The sequence below is a fragment of the Martes martes genome (assembly GCF_963455335.1).
Source record: "Martes martes genome assembly, chromosome: 13".
Classification (NCBI taxonomy): Eukaryota; Metazoa; Chordata; class Mammalia; order Carnivora; family Mustelidae; genus Martes; species Martes martes.
The window spans coordinates 47,652,910-47,664,734 of NC_137901.1; the positions used below are offsets into that span (position 1 = coordinate 47,652,910).

The 11,825-nt window shown below is 53.8% G+C and overlaps 1 protein-coding gene across 1 annotated transcript in view; it reads right to left on the reverse strand.

The window, feature by feature from the left end:
* Positions 1-11,135, reverse strand: part of CABLES1 (Cdk5 and Abl enzyme substrate 1) — a gene marked incomplete at its 5' end in the record, with an annotated part of 111,535 nt that extends 100,400 nt beyond the window's left edge. The window contains one exon of the mRNA XM_080822023.1: positions 10,279-11,135. Within this exon, the coding sequence (XP_080678149.1) occupies positions 10,279-11,135 (857 nt within the window). The remainder of the gene's footprint in view (positions 1-10,278) is intronic.
* Between the last annotated feature and the right edge of the window lie 690 nt (positions 11,136-11,825).

Sequence of the window (11,825 nt, forward strand, 5' to 3'; positions counted from 1 at the left end):
GGTTACTGGGGAAATTTTCCACAACCAGGCTTCTTGGGCCTGCCCCAGAGCTTATCACGTGGAAATCAGCATCCTGCCTGCTGAGAGGCACTGGCCGGCCAAAAACTATGGCACGATATTTCTTTGTACTTCAACACACTGAAGACAAAATTCCGGGTCTGTCACACCCACAGTTCACGTCCACAGACCTCTTCGTTCTTCTTAGTCTGCACTTCCTAATCAATAAAATGGCTAACACACCGCCTTTTTTGAGACGACCTGATGAAATAATCTATACGGAAACGTTCTGTAAACTGCAGAGCCCCAAAGCAGCAGAAAGAACTTCTATCATCAGATGTTTTGTTTGGTGATGGGTAAACTGAGTCCTCAATTACCCCCCACACGTGACCCTGGACTTCTATCATGTTCTTGCTTCACTGTTCCCCCTCCAAAAGCAAACTTTATCCAACTCATTAAATGCAGTACTTAACGAGAACCACCTTTCAACACCGCATCAACCATCTATTCCCTAGCATGCCAACGTCTGTCCTCAAGCAAAACTAGATTTGGCCTGTCTTCCGGTCCCTGACATTCCCCATGATCTTCCTAAGACCATCAAAGCAGATAGTGGGTTAAAAGCATTGGTTTTACAAATCACTGGGTTAATGAGTAAAGTGCTTTAAAGTAAAAATCCCCGTGGTAGGCATCTTCGGCATTCTCAATATTTTACTATTCTCTTCTTGAAAGGTTTGTCATCTATCATGGGGTTGAACCCAGGTATGTGAACGCCCTGGCCTTTAAATCAAGCGCAGGGCCAGACTCTCTCATGCACACACATATTATCACAAGATTCCAAGTCCTAAACTTCTGGCATTTGCATGTGCCGCCTTACAAGCTTTTTATCTTCATAACGAAATCTGCAGCAATGAACTCCAAGCCGCATTAATGATAACCCTGTTAAATATAAACTAGTGTGCAATTATCCAAAATGCTAACACCACAAACAAAAAGGGGGAAAAGAAACCCAGGGAACTCTGATTGATTATATGTTCTTGGAGGCTTTTAAAAACCAAACAAAAATAAAAATACAATATCACATAGTTTGTAAAAGAGAATAACGGCTAATACTTTTGTGATTCCTACACATAATATGAAATGGTCTGTTCAAGCTCCACAGTGCCTGTGAAAAGCCTGGTTTTTAAATTGTACATAGGCTGAAACGTAAGGGGGTCTGACCTTTTTCTGAGGTGGAAAGTAAGTGGTGGTGAACTTTGGGCACATTTACAACATTATGTGAAGTAGCTGATTCTTATATAAAAACAAAACAAAAACACAAAAAAACTCTGGTTTTCAATACTCTTCCCCTGATGGTGACATTGTGCCCGTACAGCCCCCAAGGGGAGAATGGAACCAAATGATATGCTGGTAAACCAGCTCTCTGGAGGGGGGTGGAAAAACAGAAGAATCGTCCCCCGCTGGCAGAGCTGACTGATTCCCAGGGTGTAAATATTCCCATCAGGACTGGTTTCAGGCTATCAACCAGCTCAGATCCCCCGTTGGTCGTCTTTAACCACCTCTGTAGGAGCCAACTATCACACACCGGCTCTAGCAGAAACCCACTTACAAACAGAGTTCAAATCCCAGCTCTAGATCCCAGTTGGGCCTTCGGCCAAGTTCCCTTTACCCCTCCAAGCCTCTGCCTCCATAGCTCTAAGATGGATAGCCTCCCTATTCCACAGGAATGCTGCATAAATGAAACAAAACGATGCATGTAAAGCACACAGGACTTTGAAAGGCACTCAGAACTCCATACATGTTCCCTCCCCTCCCCAGGGAAGGGGAGAGGTAGACAGGGCTGGGTGGGGTTAGGGGTTTATATCACCTGCACCTGTCTCACCCCCAGGACGGGGACAGAAACATCCAAGTGGGGAGGTTCCTTACTGCAGAACTGAGGAAGAGGTGGTGGCGAGGTTGTTTTACTAAAGAAAGGGTTGGGGGTGACCACACCATGAAAAGACAAGACCTAAAAGGCTGGGGGGGTGGGTACCAGGATTATTGTTACCTTGAAGACCAAGGTATCCCCCAGAATTTCAAGTGGTTTTGCCAGTGTCTTGGGATTAAATTTCCCTACTAACAGTCAGGGAATGTGGGTTTTGCTTGGTTCTGTGGGTGCTCTGTAGAGGGAGCTGCTCCACTCTGCTGAGAACCAGCCCCAGATCATCACCAACCAGCCCCCAAAGGGTCAACAACCAGGGAGGGGTCAGGGCCCGTATGCACCGGGGAAAAAAGAAAGTCAAGGCCTGGAGAGGGTGCTCAGTGCCAAACATGAGGGCTCTGTGGGGTGATGGGTCAGAAAGGAAGGGGCATCTGGTGGAAGGGGAGTAGGGACCCTCCCCTGGGGAAGCCTGTTGAGTGCCACAGCCCTCAGTGCTCAGTGGAAAATCGGCAGGCCTGGACATGACAGGTGGGGGAGGGGAAGGACACGGTTGGGGGGGCCGGCGGTTTGCAGTGGTTGCCAGGTGGCCACACGTGAAATATAAGGAATTTAAAGTGGGACAGGGTCAGATGTGGGTTTCAGAAAGTTCCCTCTACCAGCCAGGGGGAGAAGGAGTGGGCGGGCCCAAACAGAAGCCAGGAGCCCCCAGGAGGCAAGGAGAATGGGGTGGGGGGGGCGGGAACGGGACAGGACGACACCAGTGCACACCTCCGGTGTACAGAGGGCTGGGCTGGGGCAGGGGGTCGCACATGTCTCCTGTAAGGAGCCAGAGAAGAGCTAGCTTAGGCTTTGGGACCATGCTCTCTGCCACAGCTGCTCACTGGGGTTCCTGCAGCCCCGGGCAGCCAAAGACAACACAGAACCGAACTGGTGGGGGCGCCTGGGTGGCTCAGTGGGTTGGGCCTCTGCTTTCCGCTCAGGTCATGGTCTCAGGGTCCTGGGATGGAGCCCCGCGTCGGGCTCTCAGTTCGGCGGGGAACCTGCTTCCCCCTCTCTGACTACTTGTGATCTGTCAAATAAATAAATAAAATCTTAAAAAAGAAAAGAAAAGAAAAGAAAAATCGGGTGTGGCGGTTTCCCAGAAGATGTTATGAAAAACAGCCCGTGGGCAGCAGATGGCGGACCCTGGAGTTGGGGGAACGGGATACAGAGGGAGAAGACACGGCAGGTCCAAACAGAAAACACACCCAGGAGGGAGGCAGTACTGTTCCCATTTCATGGATGACAGCCTCCCCACAAAGGCGGTGGCAGGGCGGGGCCACAGTGGGCCACGGCAGGGCCAGGCTCAGGCTGGGTCCCACTCTTTCCCGGCCCGTGCTGTAGACCAGCAGAAGCACAGACAAAGCAATGGGAAGCCAGAGGCAGCCAGATGTGGCTAAGACGAGCTCAGGAGGCCGGGCAGGCAACTCAGCAGGACCGGGTTACTGCAGTCGCCGGAATCCTCATCCAGCCGGGACTGCCCTCCCGGCCCTCGGCCCCAGAGGTCCTCCCTGAATGCCAGAAAGGCAGAAACCTAAACAAGGAAACCACAGGGCTCGCAAGGCCCTCCAGTCATGCAGGCCACCTTCTGCCCTGTTCAGCAGAAGCGCCGGGAAGGAGTGCTTATGAGCCTGGCTCAAACCACAGCACAGACTTGGGAGCCAGACTACCTGCATCTTTAACATTTTCTTGCAAGATTTTCTTTATTATATATTACTTATATATATGATATATATAACATATAAATATTTATCAAATATATTTTTATTATATTATATATTATTATATTATATAATTTGTATGTTATATATATTACATTACTTATCTATGTTTATTATATACATATATCTCAAGTATTATATGAGAGAGAGAGAGCAAAAAGAGAATATTGGGCGGGGCGCCTGAGTGGCTCAGTGGGTTAAAGCCTCTGCCTTCGGCTCAGGTCATGATCTCGGGGTCCTGGGATCGAGCCCCACATCGGGCTCTCTGCTCGGCGGGGAGCCTGCTTCCCCCCTCTCTCTGCCTGTCTCTCTGACTACTTGTGGTCTCTGTCTCTCTCTGCACCAAATAAATAAATAAAATTTAAAAAAAAAAAAAAAAAAAAAAAGAGAATATTGGGCTTGCAGGGATAGAGAGAAGCAGGCTTCCTGCTGAGCAGGGTTTGACCCCAGGACCCTGGGATCATGACCTGAGCAGAAGGCAGATGCTTAACCAACTGAGCCACCCAAACATCCTGCATTTGAAGCCAGCCCCCGTACAGGCTCTGGGACCCTCTGCTTCAGAAAGGGGGTGATGTAGTAGCGCTGTCTTGGGGCATTTATAAATATAAACTTGCTTAATCCTCATTAAGAGCTTCAAATAATGCTTGGCACATGTTTGGTAAATAAAAATACTGTGTCAAGGCACTGAGCCAGGTCCCACAGGGGAGGGCATAGTGTTCCCACCTTGGTGGGGGCCCAAAACAACACGTGCACCTCTAACCAAGCACTCATCACTGGAAAGACTGGTCCATTTGCTATTTATATCTCCCAACAGACAGGGACCTCCCCTTTATGTCCCTACCTCCCATGACTAGCCCACTGGCACCTCACCAATGAGAGTCAATGTTCAACGTTTGTTGAATAAATGACACAAGACAGTAAGTTCCCAAACTAGAATTTCCTCTACCTGCATGCCTAACGTAGTACCTCAAGCCACCCTTTGCTCACTCTGTGGCCTTGGATTCCTGCCCCTCCATGTTGTTAGGGGGCTGGAATCAAGGTCTACAAAGAGCTTTGCCAACCTGAAGGCCCCTGAACAAGAGAGGAGGTCAGCACAGACCTCTTTCTCAATGGGGTGGTGTTGGTTGGGGACTGACCAACTCACGAGGCAGTGGCTTCCAGCATGGATGGCCTCCGAAACTGGCCAGTCCAGTTATGACACCTTCACTGCCAGAAGCACAGGGTGTTTGGAAAGTTCTCCCCGACACGGGGGGAAACCCACTCAATCCTTCATTCATCAGAACACGTCCCGCCAACTGGAGCCACGTGGGATCAACTCAGTGCCACTTCCGCAACCGATTCTAAGGCTAGGTGATCCACCGGACCTAGCTAAACACACCCCGTCCTCAGCAGCAGGCCCACGACTGAGCTGCTCAGAGCCCCATGCCAGGAAGAGTGGCAGCTCACCTATCCCAGCCCTTTAAGCCCTCAAAGGTAGAAAATGACCTGTCCAGAGTTAGCAGGCCTGGCAAGGGCTGGCCCAGAATCCAGAGCTGCCAAGTGCTGACTGGCATTCCTGATTCACACCATGACACCTCCCCGGGCCTCACCCCGTTTTCCTTCCCAGTGTGCTTGAAAGGCTACCTAGTACCAGGTCCCTCTCCCCACCAAACAGCTCTCCTTCCAATGGGAAAAAGTCCATGCAGGCGGAGCTCCCCGGGCCAGCTGTGGGGACAGGGTACAGAGCCATGCTGCGGCTCCCCCACCCCCTTTCCAAAGGGCAAAAGGTCAGACTTGAACTAGCTGCCCTTCTGGGCGCTTGCCAGCGGTGAGCAGGCTTCCGATTTATTTCCCTTTCTGAGTTTGCCCACAACATTACAGGCTTTGTGAGTGCAAAGGGGAGGGCAGCGGGTGAACCTCGGGCTACTGACCTCAGTCCCCGGCGAGGCACGGCCTCCGCTGAGTCTTGGGTAAGCGTCCCGACCAGGGCCGAGCCCGCCTGGGACTGCAGCTTTGGCCTCGGTCATTCATGCTGCTGGAAAAATGGCTCAACAATAACCTGGGTTTGCTGATTGCTGGAGGAGATCAAAGTCCTGTCTGGATTTCTAAAACCCAGATGGGTCAGGTGGCTTACAACAGGAACACGGGGTGGCGACTTGCCTGAGGTCCCAAAACAAGGAGGTGACAAGCTGAGGGAAAACGTCCATCTCCCTTCTCTTACTCTGGCTGTCGACCTCCGGGTCAGCCCACCTAGTTTTCTTTTCAGTGAAGGAAGGGACTGCGGATACAGCACCTTGACATTCAACCGAAGAGGGGCAAGACGGAGTGAGAGGTGGTCAGCTCAAGCAGCCTGAGCCCTGCCCCAGTGGGCTGAGTGACCTTGAGCACATTATTTCACCACTCCGAGAGGAGACCTGGTTTCCTCCCTCTTACAGTCGGAACAATCCTAGCAGCCAGTCAAGCCTTCCTTCTCAAAAGGCTGCCCATTTGCATTTGCAGGAAGCTGTTAGAAATGCAGAATCCAGGCTCTCCCAGACCTGCAGGATCAGAATTTTCCCATTTTTTTTTCAAGGTCCCAGGGGATTCTAAATATATTTACATTTGAGAAGCCCAGATACAAAGGGTGGGGGGGGTGGATATGCCCCCTCAGAGGCAGCCCTCAGCCCTCAATGATGTAAGCCCAGTTCACACTTGAAAGGGCCCAAGACACAGCCCCCAACTCCCCACCCCCACCCCCTGGCTCTCTAGGGGAATCAGACCCAAAAAGGCTGATTAACTTGCCCAGAGTCTCACAGTGGCTTCACGATTTGAATCCAAGCCTTGGGAGTTCTTTCGCACCGCGGCTCTTTCCATGTACGAATTAACTCTCCATCCACAAGGCACAATGCTAACGCAGGCGCTCTAAGAAGGAAAGTCTTTGTATATTTTTAAATTAATTCCCTGGTCACCATGCAGGGTCCTCAGGCAGGCCCGATGGCTGTCACTGGTTCAGCTGGGCTCGACTCTGTGCTTCTGGGCAGCTGTCTGCCATTCAGAAGCTCGAGGAAGTGGAGCAGCCAGGATTGCTGGCGGCTGCAGCCGGAGATGAAATGTCTAAAGTGAAAGGAAGCCTTAAAACACACCTTATAAATTTACACTCCCTTTCACCTATTAACACCTTCCCCAAGCAGCTGGCACCGCCCAAGCACAGCACACAACAGGGTGTCAAGCTAGATGGCATCTTTTTGGCTTCCCACCTCTGACACCTAGCCAGAGAGCAAACCCCAGCATGCTGGCTTCCCAGGACTGGAGCTCTGTCCATCAGGCTGGGAAGATGCCCAGGCCCCCAGGACTGGGTTCCCCAGACGCTCCAAAGGAGACAGTAGCAGAAGCAGCAGGGGGCCCAAACAAAGGTTAAATGGGGGAGAGGGGTGACTAAAGAGTACAGAATCACACCAGCAGGACTGCCCTGCTGTATCCCAGACAAACATTTCCAGACCACAGCTCCAAAATTGTTCTAGGGCCTACCACATGCAAGGCATAACCACGCAGCTGAGTGGCAGAGGAAAAGACGGCAGCCTCGGATGTCCCAGGTCTGGGTTCCCATCTTGGCCAGCACTGGCTCTGGGAAACCACCTACACACAGATGTGCCTAAGCAGATTCAACGAGATGTAGGTCAAATGTCCAGCCCAGGGCACAGAAATGGTGCCTGGGCCCAGAAATTTTCCTCTGACATATTTCAAGGTCTAGAAGTCTGAGTAGTGACTGCGATTTTACCAGTGGGCAGATGGAAATAACACAGAACATTTCACGGTTTCAGATTGAGAAATTCTGATTTTATGTATTCATAACAAACCCTATCTAGGATATCTCAAGTTCATCATAAAAGGCAGATTTCAGATTAACTATGGCAATGCCTTCCAAGCTTTCATTTGTGTATGAATCATCTGGAGTTCCTGTTAAAAATGCCGATTTGCGGGGCGCCTGGGTGGCTCAGTGGGTTAAAGCCTCTGCCTTTTGGCTCGGGTCATGATCCCAGGGAGCCTGCTTCCCTCTCTCTCTGCCTGCCTCTCTGCCTACTTGTGATCTCTGTCAAATAAATAAAATCTCTAAAAAAAAAAAAAAAAAATGCCGATTTGCACTCAAGTTATCTGGAGTAGGACCGGAGAGTGTGCATTTCTAAGAACTCTGGTGAAGCTCAGGTTCCCAGAGCCCCCCCTTTTGAACAGCAAGGTTCTATGGAATTCCTTAAATAGTAAGAGATACATGCACGGAAGGTATAATTTGATTTAAAAAGGACATCCCAAGAGAACAACCATGAAGTAGAACAGAACCACGCTGGCCAGGGCGGTTTCTTAAAGGGAGGCACACCTGGGAAAGCCAACTGCATTCCTGTACATTGGCCCGGGGCCCTATTCAGATGAACTTGTACTCTACAACACACCATCTAGGCAGGTAAAAGTACTCCTTAGTGGTCATAAAGGCAGTACGCTTCCGACAAAATTCCCAAAAGCAGCGTGGTGTCAGAAATAAAGCATCCTAGAATATTTCAAGTTCATGACCACTCCAACAGCTGTGGCCAAGCTAGGCTCTTCAAGGCCTTTCTTAAATCCCTCTTTTACCCATTCACCTCTTTTCTGTAAGCTAAATCTCATGCTGTTTCTGTTGACAGCTGTAATAAAAAAAAAAATGCCTCTATCAAGTTGCCAGATAGGGATAACTTCTAAGTAGTAAGACGAATATGACTGTCAGGAAGCATCTTCAATTGACTGAGTCATCCTAATGTGTGTGCTGGGGCGGGGGGGGGCGGGGGGGGCAGTGCTCCATAAAACATCCAAGGGGTTCATATTTACAGGACTGGAGATCCAATTCTGGCTACTCTTTGGATCAGAAATAACACAGGGGTGCCTGGCTGGCTCAGTCGATGGACCATGTAACACTTGATCTCAGGGTTCTAAGTTCCAGCCCCATGCTGGGTGTAGAGATAACTTAAAAATAAAATCTTAAAAGAAAAGAAACAGATAGTAACACAGAAGATCTTCCATATCTCCTGCAGTGAAATTCTTGGAGACAAAATGTGAGGTAATCTGATCTCCAGCTGCTTTTAGCACAGGAACACATCTGTCCACCATGAGACACAGGCCAGCCCTGCACACTGGCTTAGAATAACATGTATGTTTATTACAATTCCTGTCATGACCCTCTGGCCTGGCTGGGCTAACACTCAAACTATAGAGTCATTATGACCCATGGTAACAGCGAGCCGCCCAGAAACTGCTGAGCATGCACCAGTCGCCCAGAAAGGAAGGGATTCCCCTCCTGTGCACTTGCCCGCTAACGGATAGATGCATGCTCAGACCAGAAATGCCAGGGCCGGTCACCTGTGCTCAGCGTCTCATTCATCCATGCAATCACGAGGCTGCCTCCCTGTCCCACACCCCTCCCCGCAGCCCATGTGCAATCACACCGTGAGGCTACACACCAGGCAGCTCATGATTTCACCCTTTGGGGAAGAAGGAGACTCAGAGCAAATTTCTGGATGAGACTGGCTTGTTTTTCCCCATCTGTCTGTTGGGGGAGGAAGTGAAGTTTTCCAACAGGGCCACCTTCTTGCTTGGGGCAGAAAAAATGAGATTTCAGAAGAGCAGTACAGGAGAGAGGCTAGAACAAAAAATATTCTCCTTTCTCATCTTGAGGTCTGCGAAATGTTTTCATTTCAGAAGGGGAAATGGAGACCCCAGAGGTTACGAGGCCTTATTGGCGAACAAGGGACGATAACTCCCTCCCAGGAAACAGGCCTGTATTTCTCCACTGCTCCCCACACAGGTTCTTTTCCAAACTCTGGTCCCGCTTCTAACACAGACCTAATTCCCAACTGTCCTCTGAGCATATGTTGACAAACTCCAGCTATGTCCGCCACAATAAGCAAATGCCCAACATTTCAGATTTTTGCTAAGATGCATAAAACCTGCAGAGGACTGAAGCTGGCAAATACAAGCTTGTTAACTAATTCTAACAAATTCATCTTGGAATGGAGAAAAAAAAATCCTCAAGCCCTATTTCCTCCCTCTCCCCAAACTCCAAAGCCCGGTGCAATGGAAAGGTAAGGATTTTCCATTTCTTAGGAAAGCAAAAGGAAAAAGCCAAGTTTTCCTGGGACGGTGGACCACTCTGAGTGTAGGCAGTAACTTCCTTCAGGAGGGATTCACCGCGCATCTTCAAGAAGCTCAGACTCACACGCGCCACTCGGCGGGCCGGACGGACCCACCGCTGGACTTTGCGCCCCGCCAGGTCTTGCCTGGCGTGGGGAGCGCGAGCCTCTGGGTCTGGACAGGATTTCTAGAAGTTCGTGATCTCCTCCTTGCAATGGGAGGTTTGGGGGCGGCTTTTTGATGGGCTCCTGCAACTCCCAAGTCCGGACTCAGAGCGTGAAGCGTGATGCTTCTGCTCTGCGAAAGGCGGGCTCATGCATACACCTGTGAATACACAGTCCCTCTTTCGCGTGCCCTCGTGGTTTGGAATCTGGGCCAGAAGCCCAGGGATCCGGCAGGGCGCGGAAAGGTGGGCGCGACCCGTGTCCCGCGGCCAGGCGCCTGCCAGGAGGAACCTGGGGGTTAGGCGCGCGTGGCGTCCTGCCTACTCACCGGGACCTCTGCAACTGTTCCAAGGCGCTGGTGCTGGCCCCCTGGCCCGGCTGTTCCAGGGAGCAGTAGTTCTGCGAAGTCTGCCTGGAGAAGGCGATGGGCAGGATTCCCTGAGTGAACGAGTTGAGGCGACCCCGACTGCCGCTCCCACTGCCGGGGGTCCCGGAGCCTAAAAAGGCGGCCGCCGGCACCTGCACGCTGAAAAAGGCATCGTCCTCTTCCAACTCCTCCTGCCCGGCGTCCCCGGGCCCGTCGGGCGGCTGCGGCGGAGCGCAGTAGGCGAGAGGCGCCGGCCGGGGCGGCTGTAACTGCTCCCCCGACGCCCGGCCCGCGCCCAGGGGGCTCACGAAGCCCCGGGCCGCCCCGGGGCCCGGCCCCGCAGCGTGGCCGCCGGGGACCAGGGGTGGCAGCGGCGAGGGATGCGGGAGGCAGGGGCCCCATCCGGCTGCCGCCGCCGCCGCCGTGCCCGCAGCGGCGAGCGCGTTGCAGCCGCCCCGCTCGGCGGCGGCGATCAGGCTGAGCCGAGTCCTCGCGCCGCAGGCGCTGCCGGCGCCCGGCTTGGCCGCGCCGCTCTCCTCGCCGCCGCCCCACCCCTCGTCCTGCAACGGCGGCCGGCCGTCCAGCGAGATGTTGGTGAGGAAGGAGAGGGCAGCCTGGCGGCGCCGCGGGTCCATGCGCGGCTTCCTGGGGGGCTCGGGCGGCGGCGGCTGGGCCGGCGCGGCGGCCGCGGGCTGGGGCTGCGGCGGCGGCTGCTGCAATCCGCTGGTGCCCGCGGCGTCGGTGCCGGCGCTGCTGCTGTTGCTGCTGCTGCTGCTGCTGCAGGCGGCCGTGCCGGCGGTGGCGGCAGTCGCCGCCATTGTGTCCGTCTGCGGCGGTATTTCCGCGCTGCCCGGAGAAGCGAGAGGCGCCGGAGTGCTAAGCGGCGAGCGCGAGCGCCGGTGACCCGGGCTGGGCAGGGCGCGGGGCGCGGGCGGCGTGCGCGGCGGCCCGGCCCCCCCGCGGGCGGGCCATGCTCGCCCCTCGGTGCTGCGGCCGGGGACGCCGCCGCCCCGGCCCACGCGCGCGGCTCGCTCGCTGGCTCGCTGGCCGACCGGCCGCGGATCGCCGGGTCCCGGGCCCTGCCCGCCCCTGCGGTCTCCAGCCGCCCGGCCCGGGAGCCCGTATTTATAGGTGCGCGCGCCCTGCGCTCGCGCTCCGAAGCGCTCTTTGCAATAACACAGTATCACGTGTGGGGAATGAAACCTGGGAGGAAAACAAAGCCGCAGGCGGCGGCCGCGGAGGCAGGCGGCGGGAGGCGAGGGGCCGGAGGAGGAGGAAGAGGAGGAGGAAGGGAAAGCCGAGCGAGTGGCGGGGCGGGGGATCTTGCCGGCGGTCCAGGTAGCCCGAGCTTCCTGCGGGGAGCTGGTGGCTCCCAGGGCGCGCGGGAGCCAGCTAAGGGAGGCGAGCACGTTTCGCCGCCGCGCCCGCACTGGGAATTGGGGGTGCCAGCAGAACCCCGGGGTCGCGCGGCTTGAGGATGTGGCCCCGGGAGAGTTGTGGGTCTGCGG